This window comes from Chlamydomonas reinhardtii, chromosome 11 (genome assembly GCF_000002595.2).
Source record: "Chlamydomonas reinhardtii strain CC-503 cw92 mt+ chromosome 11, whole genome shotgun sequence".
Classification (NCBI taxonomy): Eukaryota; Viridiplantae; Chlorophyta; class Chlorophyceae; order Chlamydomonadales; family Chlamydomonadaceae; genus Chlamydomonas; species Chlamydomonas reinhardtii.
The window spans coordinates 1,214,526-1,229,569 of NC_057014.1; the positions used below are offsets into that span (position 1 = coordinate 1,214,526).

Sequence of the window (15,044 nt, forward strand, 5' to 3'; positions counted from 1 at the left end):
ACGGAGGGAAATTGGGTTCGGATACACAATCTCAGCACGCCCCGCGAACCCGCGCCACCACTTCCCCGCCAGGGCACACTATGCCCCCACACCCCACCCGACATCCCCGGCCAAGCGCGCGCAGGGCGGTAACCTGGTCTGTCGCGGCTGCGGCGCGTGCAGGAGGTGGCGCGGCTAGGCACTCGTGCTCTTTGCCGTCTACCGCGACCATGGCCAGGTGGGTTCGTTTCGCTGACGGTCAAGGAAGTGCGTGGCGTGGACGATCGGCACTGTGGTTTTAAGTCGGTTGCGCTTGCTGCCTGCGTGTCGACTATGACGCTGTGCGGCTGCTTGTTGGCGATTGCCACTGCCCACTTGGGCTCCGGGGTTGCAGGTTGGGCCCCTTGACGCGGGAGCTGCTCTGCTCTGCTCTGCTCTGGTGCCATTGCTGCGCTGCTCTGTGCTTGCGTCGTGTTGAACTTGGCATGGACAGCGGCTGCTGGCGAGTGTGGAATGGCATAAGCGGTGGCATACGCGGTGCCGCAGGCCACCACAAATCCTGGAGTCAGCAACGCAATGTCATGGTGCATGTTCTATCGCCGGCGTGGGCAACCCTCTTGGAGTACATACCCACATGCCGCCCTTGCCCCACCGGGCCAAACCACCCGGTCCACCCCAGCACTGTTCTGGTGCGTACATGCAGCAACCTTCGGGGTCTACGTCATTGAGGTTGTCTGGCTGCTTATGCTGTGCGATAAGATGCATGCGGTGATCGACAACCCAGGGAGAGTGATTACGTTTTGGGGTGTTGATGCGGTGTTCCGAGAGCTGTTGGGGACTCACTCCGCATTCCCTTCAGCTGCTCATGCCTGATTTACTGCCAGTACACGTGCCAGTACTCGGCGGCGTCTTGCATTTGCATTCACACTAGCTTACTTACATTTCTCTGCCGTCCCCATCGTGCGTGCTGGCTGCCGCCGCTATGGCGCCATCGCTCGTGCATGGGCGCACGGCTCGTGATGGAACATGGCAAGGGGCAGGAAAGCGTAGTCCCGATGTGTGTGGTTCCCACCCGTGCCCACATAAATGCGTAGCAAGAAGGGACAAGGCATTGGTGCGTTGTTCGCGCGCTGTTACTGTACCGACGGTAGCAGGCAGGTTGTGTCGATGTTTTGCTGACGCGCATTCCTCACGCTCCGGGCGCCCGGCCAAGGCGATAGCACCACACAGACTCAATGCGACGCCACACCGCGCGGATAGCATAGCCGATGCGCACCTGCAGGCAGTCGACCGGCGTCCACGGATGAGCTGTGTAGACGAGCACTAGCGTAATGCAACGGCGTGGGCGCACGGCTGTGACAAGATGATTCTGCAAATGAATGCGCACGATGCCAGAAACGGTTGTAGGAGCAAGCAGGCAGCACACGAACAGGCACTCCAGGGGAACTTGCCCCAAGACATCTTCCGATCTTCGATATCCACACACTACTAGGGGACTACGCCTCCCACACAATCCCAAAGCACCACAGTCCTCTGCCGACTCACTCCTATTCCAATTCTTTGCTCAGCCGACAACACGGGACAACACGAACATGGCAGTCCCGGTGAGATGTGCTCAACACAGTCTACAATTTACGGTATCAAGTCTCCCATCAAACACAGCTAAAATCACAGCTACAAATGCGCTGCGGCAGTATGGTAGCAGGCGCGTGGTGCGAGCTTGCGTAACTGTCGCGATTGATGACGACCCTCATCTTGGCCTCATCATACATCCTGTGGCTGCAACGGCACAACGGCACAACGGCACAACGGCTACGACTGTACGACAACGCCTGAGCCCGGTGGCGACCCTCCGTCCCCTCCTGTTGCTACTGCCGCTACGGCACCACCACTGCCATCGCTACTGCCACGGGCACCGGTGCCGCTACTGCCACCACCACCGCCGCCCCGCCTGCTCTGCGCCGCCTCCATTACACCGCCACCAGTGCCTCTACCTCTTCCGCCGCCATCACCGCCACGGCCACCATCACCACCCCCGCCGCTGCAGCCGCGCACCCTGCCGCCTCCACTGCCACTGCCGGTGCGCCCCTCACCAGTAGGCCTGCTGGCGCCGCCGCGGCCGCGACGCGGGCAGTGCGGCGCAGATGCTACTGCCGCCGCTACTGCCGCCGCCGCCGTGAGCATCAGCGCGCGCAGCGGTGCGATGAGGATGACATCGACGAGGTGGAGCAGCAGCGTCAGTAGCACCCAGGCCACCTCGCGCCGCCGGAAGATCACCTCCACGCCCACCTGCAGCGGCGTGGTGTGGCAGTATCAGTGTGGAGTGGCAGTAGCAGTGTGGCAGTGGAAGCAACGCAAATCCAGGAGCGGCCCCAGCCACAGCCACAGCCACAGCCCACCAGAAGCAGAAGCATCTTCAGCCCAGCAGCCCCAACAGCCCACCACCGCCGCCCAGGCGCCCACCACCGCTCCACGGCCCGCCACCGCCCCACCTGCACGCCTGTGTCCCGCAGCAGGACGCGCTCCCCAGGTGCGCCCCGGCGCTGCAGCTGCACGATCACCTCCACCTCACTGCCCACCGGCCAGGCGGGGCCGTGACACACAGTCGTGGCCGCCGCCACCTCCTCCTCGCCCTCCTCCGCCTCCCCCTGATCCCCGTCCTGGACCCCACGCAACACGGAGGCCTGGCCTGCGCTCGGACCCGTGCATGACTCACGCCGCCGCTGCCACCACAACCACCAACCGCCACCGCCCGCCGCAACCGTCCTGCTGGCGGCGCCGCTGGTCGCTGCCGTTGCTGATGCAACAGCAACAGTTGCTGGTGTAGCCACGGGGCCACGGCTTCGGTGCGCCGCCGCGGTGGCTGCTGGCGGCGGCGGCGGCGGCGGTGGCGGCGGCATGGGCAGCCGCGTCCACGGCGTGCCTAGCCATCCCGTCAGCCCTGTCAGCAGCCTTCCGCCGCCACCACCGATACCACCACCGCCGCTGCCGCCGCCGCTGCTGCTGGTGCTAGTGGTGCTGCCCGTGCTGCCCGTGCTGACGTTGGGCTGTCCGCCCCCTGAATGTGAGCCCTCACGTGTACCGCGTGCATCTGCTACATCACAGGCGCCGAAGGCGCCTGCGTTGGCTACACCACCGCCAGCACTGGCCGCACCGCCGCCGCCGCCCCTGCCGCCACTCCCACCGCCATTGACCAGCACGAGCAGCGCCACAGCTACTGCGCAACCTACCTACGGTGCCGATGCCTGTTAGGGATGGGCACAATGTGAGCGGCGCTGGCGACACGTAGACGGCTGCTGTTGAGAAGGGGGAGGCGAGCTGCTGCAAGAGCTGCTTGTCAGGGCGGTAGTGCGCGTGCCAGCAGGCGGTGACGCCGAGTGGGGGCCTGCACTAGCAGGTATGGTGGATGCTGCTGCGGCCGAGTCACCCAGCTGCTGCTGCTGCTGCTGCTGGCGGCCGCCCTTGCCTCCTCCCAGCACTTGCCACAGCGGTGCCGTGACCCCATGGATCCAGGAGGCGGGCCACCACGTGGCGGCGGACTTGGGCGGGGCGGCGGCAAGTGGCGGCGGCGGTGCCGCTGCACAGCACACACACACACACACACACACACACACACACACACACACACACACACACACACACAAAAACAGAGACACAGAGGCAGTGCACGGGGCGGCGAGGGGCGCAGGCAAGGGAGTCAGCAGTGTTCAGCGTGTCAGTGCCGCTTGACAAGGGAAGGAGCTGACAACACACATGATGAGGCCGCCAGGCTTGCTACCTGCCGCACCTCAAGCCAAGCGCATGTCCTGTCAGGCGGTGGTGGTGGGTGGGATGGGGGCATCCCGCCGGTCCTGCCCCAACTGCAATCAGTCCAGCCCGATCCGTGGGCACACCCCAAAACCCAACGCTCACCGCGGGCTCACCTTGCTGGTCGCCCGCGCCGCCTGGCGCGCTGGTGCTGCCATCTGAGGTTCCAGGCGGAGTGCATGCAACAGGGGGGTTGCGCAAAGGGGGTTGTGGGTCCAGTAAGAGAGGGGGAGGTTCTCATGCGGGGGTCGCAACAGGACGCACACATTGCTCCCGACGCGTCGCAAGCGCGCACCCACCTAATCCATGTGCACGGTAGCATACCCAAACATCATCCCTGCCTGCTGACCGTGTGTAGGCTCCAGCTCCTCCAATATCTCCTTCTCTTGCGCCCGTAGTTCATTCTGGCGCGTGCGCAGACGGGCTCGGGAACCCTCAAGCAACTTGAGTTGCAGCGCGAACTTACGTGCCTTCTCACCCTCTTCCTCCCTGCGGGACGTCCACATGACAGCCCAAAAGGATGGAATTCATGGGGAACACGCGCGGTTCAGGGTACCCCCCAACTTGAAGGCGGGGATGCTGTGGGATTCCTTGCAAGCTGAAATTTTAGGTTCGCCACCGCCATGTACGACAGGCGTTTGTCTTTTGGCACACGGCTTGAGAGGGGTTATGTGCACAAGAGCCGAAGAATCGTCGCCCAATTCTGGAATGCAGTGCAAGCTCCACGCATAGCCGAGGGGTGTACAGACCGACCCCACGCAAATACATCCACATCAATAGTCCTACCCGTTACGAGCGCGATTGGAGGCCAGGGTGTGCGCAGCAAGGGCACTGCCGGGTAGGCACACACACCGCCGGGTAGCCGCACACACCGCCGTAGGCATGCACAGCGGGGACGGCGGTCACGAAATGTCTGACGTAGCCCTGAAGCTTTAGATAGCACATATGTGCATATAAGAATGTGTTAAGATGACCGCAGCAAATAAAGGTTTTATAACCAACCTGCTGCATGCAGTTTCCAACCGAAATATCTTGCCGGCGAGCTACAGCATTCTAGCATCTGCTTAGTACACTTTACGTAGGCGACGGCAAATGTGACGACTGTTCGTCGAACTACGCAGGGCGAACCTATTGTGCAGCAGGGGCCCAAACAGACATGTGACCTGTCCTACAGTTGCCTCTGTGGCAAAAGGAAGCAACCCAGGTGCATCGGAAGGTGCAACTCTGACTGTGTTGGCGGTCCTGTGGGTTTGGGCCTCGGCCCGTGGGAAAGGGAAACGCACCTGAACAGGTACTTGACAATCTGCCGTCGATCCTCCGCGTTCTTTGCTATTTCATCATCTAGATTGTTCATGAGCTTCCTGATTTCCTGCACCTCCGCCATTCCGCGCATTCTGGTGAGAGACTTTGGTTCTGCGCCTGCAGCTCGCTTCTCGCCGGCGGACTGCTAAATGGTACGTGACTATGACATGTCAATTCCCGGTAGCCAAGACCGGTCGCGAGCACTTGCCAATCCTGAAGTCCGGTGCGGGCGCTAGTTGTTTAACTCTTTCGAATTAAGCTTACAAAAAACAAGTATTTCAATGTGCAGGACAACGCCGGGCCTCTGGGCGGACGATAGCGCAGATTGATCTCCATTGGCCATGCAACGTGCCCCCCTCCCCTCCAGCCCACTCCTGAGTCGCTGCGCTCCGGGGGCTCAGCCCCCGAAACTCGCTGAGCTGGCGGCAAGTCACGAAAAACGGTTCGTGGTGCTAAGATGCAAGTGCTAATGACCAGGGTGCCGGGCCTCTGCCGAGCCTTTGGGGGTGCGATGTGCGACAGTGGTAAGGCAGGTTGGTGAAGTCCCGTAGGGTACCGGCACCAACACCCACCAGCACTCCTGCCCTGCTCTTGCAAATTGTTTGCCATCTGCTGGGGTCTGGGAGTCAGCTACACCCTGCGGGACTTCACCAACCTGCCTTGACACTGCCCCATCGCACACTAGCACTCTGCTGCTCACAGCCGCCGCCGCCTCCAAAGTTGTTGTTGCTGTTGTGGTGGTGGTGGTGGTGGTGGTGGTGGTGGTGGTGGTGGTGGTGGTGGTGGTGGTGGTGGTGGTGGTGGTGGTGGTGGTGGTGGTGGTGGTGGTGGTGGTGGTGGACTGGTGGTGGTGGTGGTGCTCAGTTTGGCTCAGCGGGTGACAGCTGGGTGACGGCTCAGTCGTGGGCTCAGTGGGACTCACTCACTCTACCCTCCCGACGGGCTCCCTTTTCTGCCTTGCCTCGCCCTGTTTTCCCCCTGCTTGCCACACTGTCGCCCGGCCACTGCTTTGCTGCATTCTGTCCGCATTTTCTCTGCGGTTGCCTCTGGTGCTCATCCGTGGACGCTGGTCACCTTCCGCAGGTGCGCTGCGGCTCTGCATCGCGAGTGTGGCGTTGCGGTGTGTCTGTGTGGTGCTATCGCCTGGCCGGGCGCCCGGAGCGTGAGGAATGCGCATCAGCAAACTTCCAGCCAGCCAGCAAGTTTTCGGTACAGTAACTCCGGCGTTCGACCAGCCGCGCACTCCTGCCCTGCCGTTGCAAATTGTTTGCCATCTTCTGGGGTCTGGGAATCAGCTGCACCCTGCGGGACTTCACCAACCTGCCTTAACACTGTCCCATCGGACACTCACTCTACCCTCCCGACGGTGCAGGGACGTGACGTCAACTCCGCAACCAACATCCGGCACGCGCTAGTGGAGATGCTGCTGGGGCACAAGCGACCTGCATCGCTGCAGAATGGCGGCGGCGGGGGCAGCGGGGGCGGCGGCAGCGGCGGCGGCGGCGGCGGCAGCAGCGGGGGTGCGTGCGCGCATCTTGATAGCGGAGGGGGCGGGAAAGGCCACGTGGAGGAGGAGAGCGCAGCGCCGCCCAAGAAGCGGTGCAAGCGCACAGGCTGAGGAGCCGGCTGATGTCTAGGTAGTGGTCCGCGGTGGGGCTGGCAGGGCATGCGTAGCGGTATGACAAGTAGTGCGGCTGTTGACAACTGTGCTGCGTCTGACTGAGGTTGGCTCTGCTGTGGCATCGCGATTGCTAGGCACCTGGTTTGGCTATGTGCCTGTGGAAACCGACCCCGGCTATGTCCGGGCGATGAGGTTGTTCGGCCTCAGACTGTGGAGGGGCTCAGCTCCTTTTCCCGTGACCGGGGAACACTTGTCGCTTTGAGCACCGCATCCAATACCTGTTCACACACCGGCGTGCCGCTGTGTGGCCGGAACGCCCATCAAGATCCAGACACGATGAGAGGCACGGCCGATGGCGCCGAGTAAAGCCATCACCACGCCCAGTGTTCCGGCCAGCTGTTGTACTGTTACGATCCCTGTTCGAGACAGGGCTGGGCCCTAACTGATGCCTCTTACGAGTCTTCTAGTGACTACGCGGTCACCTAAGCCTCATCCGTCACATCTCGAACGCCTTACCAGTCTCCACACTGAGTTGTGTTCGGGGTGGGCTAGGTAGGCGTTTAATCGCGCGCCTGCAGTGGTTCCCGTATGGTAGCTGGCCTGCTTGTTGCTGGGCTAGTGAACGCGGCTGCTTGGATAGGTGTGCGAGGGGACAGTGGTAAGGCAGGTTGGTAAAGTCCCGTAGGGCGCAGCTGATTCCCAGAACTAACCCAGCAGATGGCAAACAATTTGCAACGGCAGGGCAGGAGTACGCGGCCGGTCGAACGCCGGAGTTACTGTACCGACGAGTTGCTGGCTGGCTGGAAGTTTGCTGACGCGCATTCCTCACGCTCCGGGCGCCCGGCCAGGCGATAGCACCACACAGACACACCGCAACGCCACACTCGCGAGGCAGAGCCGCATCGCACCTGCAGGAAGATGCTGCTTGGATAGGTGGGTGTGCGTGGCGGTCGGTTAGCAGCTGTCTTTGTGCCCCGGACTGAGTCAATGAAATGCGTGCAGTCCCGGTGAGAATGTGAGATGTGCTCAATACAGCCTACAATGTACGGTATCAAGTCTCCCGCGTGAGTCTCCCGTCAAACACAGCCAGAAGTACAGCTACAAATGCGCTGCGGCAGTATGGTAGCAGGCGCGTGGTGTGAGCTTGCGTAACTGTCGCGAGTGTCTTGGCCCTTTCATACATCCTGTGGCTGCAATGGCACAACGGCACAACGGCACAACGGCTACGACTGTACGACAACGCCTGAGCCCGGTGGCGACCCTCCGTCCCCTCCTGTTGCTACTGCCGCTACGGCACCACCACTGCTATCGCTACTGCCACGGGCACCGGTGCCGCTACTGCCACCACCACCGCTGCCCCGCCTGCTCTGCGCCGCCTCCACTTCAACGCCACCATTGCCGCTACCTCTTCCACCGCCATCGCCACCACCATTACCATCACCACCCCCGCCGCTGCCGCCGCCGCCTCCACTGCTACTGCCGGTACGCCCCTCACCAGTAGGCCTGCTGGCGCCGCCGCGGCCGCGACGCGGGCAGTGCGACGCCGCCGCTACTGCCCCCGCTACTGCCGCCGCTACTGCCGCCGCCGCCGTGAGCATCAGCGCGCGCAGCGGTGCGATGAGGATGACGTCGACGAGGTGTAGCAGCAGCGTCAGCAGCACCCAGGCCACCTCGCGCCGCCGGAAGATCACCTCCACGCCCACCTGCAGAGGCGTGGTGTGGCAGTAGCAATGTGGAGTGGCAGTAGCAGTGTGGCAGTAGCAGTGTGGCAGTGGAAGCAACGCAAATCCAGGAGCGGACCCAGCCACAGCCACAGCCACAGCCACAGCCACAGCCACGGCCATAGCCCAGCAGAAGCAGCAGCATCCTCAGCCCAGCAGCCCCAGCAGCCCACCACCGCCGCCCAGGCGCCCACCACAGCCCACCACGGCCCGCCACCGCCCCACCTGCACGCCTGTGTCCCGCAGCAGGACGCGCTCCCCAGGTGCGCCCCGGCGCTGCAGCTGCACGATCACCTCCACCTCACTGCCCACCGGCCAGGCGGGGCCGTGACACACAGTCGTGGCCGCCGCCACCTCCTCCTCGCCCTCCTCCGCCTCCCCCTGGTCCCCCTCCTGGACCCCACGCAACAATGACGCATGGCCTGGGCTCGGACCCGTGCATGACTCACGCCGCCGCCGCCACCACAACCACCAACCGCCACCGCCCGCCGCAACCGTCCTGCTGGCGGCGCCGCTGGTCGCTGCCGTTGCTGATGCAACAGCAGCAGTCGCTGGTGTAGCCACGGGGCCGCGGCTTCGGTGTGCCGCCGCGGTGGCTGCTGGCGGCGGCGGCGGTGGTGGCGGCATGGGCAGCCGCGTCCACGGCGTGCCTAGCCAGCCCGTCAGCCCTGTCAGCAGCCTTCCGCCGCCACCACCAATACCACCACCGCCGCCGCCGCCGCTGCTGGTGGTGGTGGTGCTGGTGCTGCCCCTTCTGACGTTGGCCTGTCCGCCCCCTGAATGTGAGCCCTCACTTGTACCGCGTGCATCTGCTACATCACAGGCGCCGAAGGCGCCTGCGTTGGCCACACCACCGCCAGCACTGGCCGCACCGCCGCTGCCGCCCCTGCCGCCACTCCCACCGCCGCCGCCGCTCCCGCCGCCACTGTCACTGCCGCCGCCGGTGCTGCCACTCGCGCGCTGGGCGCCGCTGCCCCCGGCTCCATCTCCATCACCGCGGCGCGGCTCACCCGGATAGCCACCGCTCCCACCTCCACCCCCACCCCCACCCCCGCCTCCACCCCCGCCTCCACCCCCACCCCCACTGCCATGTCCGCTTCCACGCCCGCTGTCCTCATGGCACTGGCTCCCCTGCTGCTGCTGCTGCTGCTGCTGCTGCTGCTGCTGCTGCTGCTGTCGCCGCGGCCGCAGACACACCTTGTAGAGGCTGGTGCTGTCAACCACCCACACCCGAACCACCTCGTACAGCTGCGCCGCACGGGCAGGCCGCAGCCGCGCCTCCACGTAGATGCCCGTCATGGGCGCCTGCTGGTGACACCCCTGCGCCGCCTGAGACCGTAATGCCGTGGTGGTGGTGGTGGTGGTGGCGCCGGCCGCGGCGGCCGCACCAGACATTCTGCTGTCGGCTCCGCCACCCAAGGCCGCACCGCGGCCGGCGACCAGTGCGTTGGCGCCCACGCCGCCGCTGCTTATGCCAGCGCTGCCCGCGTCGAATGCCCCGCCACTGGCGCCACCGCTGCTACCGCCGCCGCCGCCGCCATCGTTACCGCCGCCGCCGCCTCCGGAGCCGCTGCCCACCCCTCTCGCCAGTCGCAGGTCGTGATAGGTCACGTCTCGCCACACACGTGCCTCCAACTCTATGTAGGCTGGCAGCTGGGTCCGCCGCCGCTGAGGCCCGATGACGGCAGCAGCAGCAGCGCGGGAAGAAGCAGTGCCGATGGCAGGGGTCCCGCTGGCAGCAGCAGGAGGCCTGGCGGCGGCTCCAGCTGCCTCCGGCGCCGTGCCGGTGGTGTTGGTGGAGGCGGAGGTGGAGGTGGAGGTGGAGGCGGAGGTGGAGGCAGCTGCGCCGTGTTGCAGCCGCCGCCAGAGCGCCGACCAGCTGCCAGACCAGCCGTCTGACGCCGAGGCTACGACTGAAGCTGAAGCCGAGGTTGAGGCCGAGGCTACGACTGAAGCTGAAGCCGAGGCCGAGGCCGAGGCTGCGGCCAGGGCCGAGGCCGAGGCGGAGGCGGCGCTAGTGGGCGTGCCTGATGCGGCTGAGCCACGTGTGGCGCCAGAGGGCTGGTTTGGACCCGGAGGGGAGGCGGCAGCGGCTGGGGGTGGCGGCGGCGGCGGCGGTGGCGTGCTGGTAACGCTGAGCTGTGGCGGGGGCGACCTGGGAAAGGGCACCCGCAGCGGCGCCTGGGAGAGCTCGTGATACGTGCGAGGCGTGTGTGCACGCGGGCGATTGGCATCGCGACCAGCAGCTCGTGGCTGAGGTGAGTCCTGCGTCCTGCGTCGTCGTGGCTCGCGAGCAGCGCTGCCAGGTTCTGAAACTTCCGGAGGCATGGTGAGGCGGGCGGGCGTTGCTTCGCCCTCCTGCTCGCTGGCGCGTCGATATGCCAATCCACGTCTACGTACGTATGTAACCTAACTAATGCAGAGCATATGGGCGCGCATCATGCATATTAGGCAAGGCCGAGGGCCATGCCAGAAAGGACCCCAGCAAGTCAGCACTTTGCGTGGGCACGCCTCGTGCACATGAAAGGTTCTGAGCGATGCAGCTCTCAAATCTGCAGCAATGTTGCGGCGGCGAATAAACGCAACTACGCAAAGCAAGTGAACAAGGGAAAACCCTCAACTGCCTCGGCGAGCTTTTCGCTGCGCTAGCGCGGTTCTACTGGGTCCCATGCCAGTCGATATATGTAATCACACGTAAGGGCAATGGAAAACATACCGGGCAGTTTAGAACGTAGTTTCCAGCAATGTGGCTTCATTGTGCCGGAAACACGCGAGTTGGAGCTAGAGCACCCATCAAAATTGGTATCTATAGCATGACCATTGCATAGCACTGCATTGATGAAATTGGCCTCTGCATCGGCGTGCATATCAGGGTAGTTGAAGGTACTCGCCTCAAAGTTGTAGTGTTGTGCTTTTGGATTGCTTTGGTAGCTCATAGAACGTAATGTGCAATTACTCGTAGTGCACCACGTCCACAATACAAGTGCTCCTACTTGCTAAAAATGCCGGTTCTCAACCAGGACACCTCCTGGTAGCTTTGTAAGACTGATTTTGTGCGTAATCCGACAATCTTAGTTTTTCTGCGGCTCGAGGAGAGCAGCCGGAGCAAAGCGGACTCTTTGGCGTTGCCCCTGTTCGCTTCAGGCGAAAGCAGTAGCAACCATGGGTGCGTCTGATGCATATAATGCACAGGGAATCGGCTTGATTATGAAAGGAGGGCTGCGCCGAGCGCAAGTGCCTGAAGGTCGACAGCTGCGCGCTGGCAGTAGCTGCAGCTGGCGGGGCGTTCAGCGTAGCGTGTGTATAGATTTGCTTGCGGCGCGCTTCAAGCTGCGTGCGCGCGTGAGCCTGACGCAGCAGTCAACTGGTGCCTGCACGATGACTCCGGCTCCTTTGTTCTTGTTGCGTTGCAGAGTCATGCCGCAAGGCTGTGAAGGAGCGTATCCTAGACGATATGCTCGGCAGCGTGCAGGACACAACGGGTGGGGGCTGGAAGGTGCTGATCGTGGACAAGTTCACCACGCGCGTCCTGTCCTCCACGCTGCGCATGTCTGACATCATGGACAGCGGTGTCTCGGTCGTGGAGGACCTCGCGAAGGCGCGCGAGCCGATGCAGCAGGCCGCCGTGTACTTCATTCAACCCACCCCGGAATCCATCGCCCGCGTGCTGGATGACTTCGGCGGGCCGGAGGGCAAAGCGGGCGTGGGCAAGGGCAAGTCGCTATACCCATCGGCCCACATCTTCTTCTCAAACAAGCTCCCGGCGGAGGCGGTGGAGAAGCTGAAGGCTAACCCGCGCCTGCTCAAAGCGTTGAAGACGCTCAAGGAGCTAAACCTGGAATTCCTGACCATTGACTCGCGGACCATGATCACAGATCACCCGGATGCCGGCTCCCTGTGAGTTGGTGGTGGGCTGCGGGCTCGGGAACAGGAGCTGGGGCGTGGGATGTGAGATGGGGATGTGTGCGGGGGTGCGGGGCGCTGGGTAGGGGTGTGTGTGTGTGTGTGTGCGGGGATGAGGGGTGTGCAGGTTGCAATGCGGGTGTCGCGTTGCGGCTGGGGTTGTGGGTTGGGGGATGCGGGCTGGGGTTGCGGGTTGGGATGCGGGGTGGTAAGGGTCGGGATACAGGTCGGGTCTGGCTCTGCTCGAGGAGGATGCGTGGGTGCCGTTGTGGGTGTGCCGGTGCAGCCTATGTGCGGCAGGCGACGTGGGGCCTTCGGCACACTGGAGGAGGGGGATGGACCCAGTTGTTTGGGGCGTGCGTGACGGGGAGGGCGCGGCGCTGGTCGGCACTCCTGACAAGACCCTGTCACTCCTCACCTCCCGCCGACCGCCACCCCGCCGCACCACACCCCATTTTCGCTTCGCTGCCTCCTCCGGCCCCCCAAAGCATAGGTCACGCTCTCCCCCTTGCTCTTTTCCATTTGGTTCGGTTCAGTTTGGGCTGGTATCTACAACCCCTCCTCCGCCTCCTCCTCCTGCCCTTCTCCTCCGCATCCTCCTCCGCAGGCTGCTGAGTGACGCGTGTGTGACGGAGAAGACGGCGGTGACGCGGCAGGTGGACGCCATCGTGTCGCGCCTGGCCACTCTGTTCACGGCACTCAAGGAGTTCCCGGTCATCCGGTGGGTGCCGGCGGCGGGAGCGGCGGGGATGGGGTGGGTGGCGGGCCCAGTTGCGGCGGGGATGGCGCGTGCCAGCATGTGGGGTGGGTGCCGGGCTCAAATGCGGCGGGGATGGCGCGTGCCGGCATGTGGGGTGGGTGGTGGGCCCGAATGCGGCGGGGATGGCGCGTGTCAGCATGTGGGGTGGGTGGTGGGCCCAAAGTGCGGGGATGATGCGTGTCAGCATGTGGGGCGCGGGTGGGGTGCATGCTGCATGCGGGTGGGAAGTGGGAACGGTGCGGGGCGCATTAGACAGGGCGGAAATGAACGATGCGCGAGGTGCCCAAGTTGCTACCCGGTGGGTGGCGGCGGCGGCGGCGGCTGCGGGAAGGGCGGCTGGATCGGGGCGTGGAGGAGGAGGCGGCAGCAGCGCGCGGGTTGCCTCTGAGCCAGCCAGTGGAGCCAGTCGGCGGGCGGGCTGCCTCTTGCCTGGGGGGCGGCGGCAACGGCGTGGAGGGCGGTGCTTGGCTGGAGGAGGGGGGCGCCAGCAACACGCGGCATCAAGGCACACAGACTCGCGCGGCCTGCAGTCCGGGCACCACCCCGGACCTGCCCTGCCTTGCCTTGCCCACCCCACCGTGCACCCACCCACTTCACCCATTCCAAACACTCCGCCCTAACCACTCCAACCACCCGCTTACACGCTACACACGCGCCACCCAGGTACAAGAACGCCAGGGCTCCGGAGCCGGGCGACCCGCCGGGTCAGGCCACGCGCGCCTCGCTGCCTCAGCTGCTGTCGGGTCGGCTGTACGAGCGGCTGGCGGGGCTACAGCGGGCGGGGCAGCTGCCGACAAAGGTGGGGAGGAGGGGAGGGCGGAGGGGAGGAGAGGAAGGGGTGCCGGGGAGGGGAGGGGTTTGTAGATATTAGCCCAACCCCAATGCAGAAGTGCGAGGAGGAGAGCGTGGCCTATGCTCTGTCAACGGATTGGCACTCGACAGTCGTCCCCATCCCTGAAATGGGGGGAGGAGGGGGGAGCGGAGCGGAGCGGAGCGGAGCGGAGGGAAGGGGAGGGGAGGGGAGGGGAGGGAAGGGAAGGGGAGCGGATGCCGTTGCATCACGCGGCAAGGATGGCGGAGGCTGTGGTGGGTCTGGCCGGTGGCAGGGAGGCAATGAGCGCAGCAGCGGGTGGCAGGAGGTTGCGAGGGCTGCCGGTCGAGGGGGTGTGGGCGCGAGTGTGTATCCAGAGTGGCTAGGCGGGCTGTTGGGGGTGGGGCAGCAACGGGCTACAACTACGGTACAACTACGCTGCTCCTTAATTTCTCATGAAAGTCTACCCCCCCTTATCCCCCTATGCCCAGTGCATCCTGTGCCGCTTTTCCAAACATCCCAGCAACCCCCCCCTATCCCCCTACCACATACACACACACACACACACACACACACACACACACACACACACACACACACACACGGACACGCGGCCGTAACTCTGCATCGCATACACTGTCCTACGCGTAATGTTTTCCTTGCGCTCTTTAACACACGCACGCGCGCACACACACACACACACACATACACACGCACGCGCCTACACGCCCCTCCGCCCCGGCGCGCGCAGCCGCTGATGGCGGACCACATCGAGGACCTCAACGCGGGCCGCCTCAGTCTGGAGGACTTCCCCTACGTGCGGTGCGTGGCGTGGCGTGGCGTGGGAGCGGGTGTCGTTCATGAAAGACGGAGTGCCAATAGATCATCATGACAGAGAGTGCAAATAGGTTCAAAGTGTCGACCTCCAGGGGGGCAGCGGGGCTGATGCAGGTACGGGCGTTGTAAAGCCGCGCGGGAATCGGGGAGATCGGGAAGTCGCAACAAGCAGGGCTCTGCCGAAGCTAACCTTGACGCAGGGCCGTTAGCAATTCGGCGATCCGAGCGGGGGCTTGGGGCTTCACAGCCTTTCGGCACACGCTTGGCACGCCATGCAGCCAACCCTCCTCATCACTTCCGGCG

The 15,044-nt window shown here is 64.2% G+C and overlaps 4 protein-coding genes across 8 annotated transcripts in view; 2 read left to right on the plus strand and 2 right to left on the minus strand.

Moving 5' to 3' along the window:
• Nucleotides 1-1,140: 1,140 nt before the first annotated feature.
• Nucleotides 1,141-5,336, minus strand: CHLRE_11g467696v5 (uncharacterized protein). 2 transcript variants are annotated; one of them, XM_043067452.1, is made up of 7 exons: nucleotides 5,070-5,336; nucleotides 4,573-4,617; nucleotides 4,136-4,275; nucleotides 3,903-3,944; nucleotides 3,263-3,556; nucleotides 2,472-3,205; nucleotides 1,141-2,268 (listed from the first exon to the last, which is right to left on the minus strand). In XM_043067452.1, exons 1-7 carry the CDS (start codon nucleotides 5,168-5,170, stop codon nucleotides 1,792-1,794), a joined length of 1,833 nt encoding a protein of 610 aa, XP_042919450.1. In that variant the 5' UTR covers nucleotides 5,171-5,336; the 3' UTR covers nucleotides 1,141-1,791. The 2 variants fall into 2 exon arrangements, with proteins under 2 accessions (XP_042919450.1, XP_042919449.1); XM_043067453.1 differs by lacking the exon at nucleotides 4,573-4,617.
• A 110-nt stretch (nucleotides 5,337-5,446) lies between these two features.
• On the plus strand, nucleotides 5,447-7,418 carry CHLRE_11g467697v5 (uncharacterized protein). Of its 4 annotated transcripts, none has more exons than XM_043067454.1 (3): nucleotides 5,447-5,617; nucleotides 6,172-6,297; nucleotides 6,461-7,418. In XM_043067454.1, exons 1-3 carry the CDS (start codon nucleotides 5,546-5,548, stop codon nucleotides 6,704-6,706), a joined length of 444 nt encoding a protein of 147 aa, XP_042919453.1. In that variant the 5' UTR covers nucleotides 5,447-5,545; the 3' UTR covers nucleotides 6,707-7,418. The 4 variants fall into 4 exon arrangements, with proteins under 4 accessions (XP_042919453.1, XP_042919452.1, XP_042919451.1 ...); XM_043067455.1 differs by having other exon boundaries at nucleotides 5,447-5,612; XM_043067456.1 differs by having other exon boundaries at nucleotides 5,447-5,530.
• A 292-nt stretch (nucleotides 7,419-7,710) lies between these two features.
• CHLRE_11g467698v5 (uncharacterized protein) lies at nucleotides 7,711-11,116 on the minus strand. The gene is made up of 2 exons (XM_043067458.1): nucleotides 8,656-11,116; nucleotides 7,711-8,412 (listed from the first exon to the last, which is right to left on the minus strand). Exons 1-2 carry the CDS (start codon nucleotides 10,756-10,758, stop codon nucleotides 7,933-7,935), a joined length of 2,583 nt encoding a protein of 860 aa, XP_042919455.1. The 5' UTR covers nucleotides 10,759-11,116; the 3' UTR covers nucleotides 7,711-7,932.
• Nucleotides 11,117-11,216: 100 nt separating this feature from the next.
• The window catches only part of CHLRE_11g467699v5 (uncharacterized protein), a 9,179-nt gene continuing 5,351 nt past the window's right edge, over nucleotides 11,217-15,044 (plus strand). The window contains exons 1-5 of the mRNA XM_043067459.1: nucleotides 11,217-11,596; nucleotides 11,844-12,327; nucleotides 12,941-13,054; nucleotides 13,757-13,892; nucleotides 14,656-14,726. Coding sequence (XP_042919456.1) covers nucleotides 11,593-11,596; nucleotides 11,844-12,327; nucleotides 12,941-13,054; nucleotides 13,757-13,892; nucleotides 14,656-14,726 — 809 coding nt within the window. The 5' untranslated portion in view covers nucleotides 11,217-11,592. The remainder of the gene's footprint in view (nucleotides 11,597-11,843; nucleotides 12,328-12,940; nucleotides 13,055-13,756; nucleotides 13,893-14,655; nucleotides 14,727-15,044) is intronic.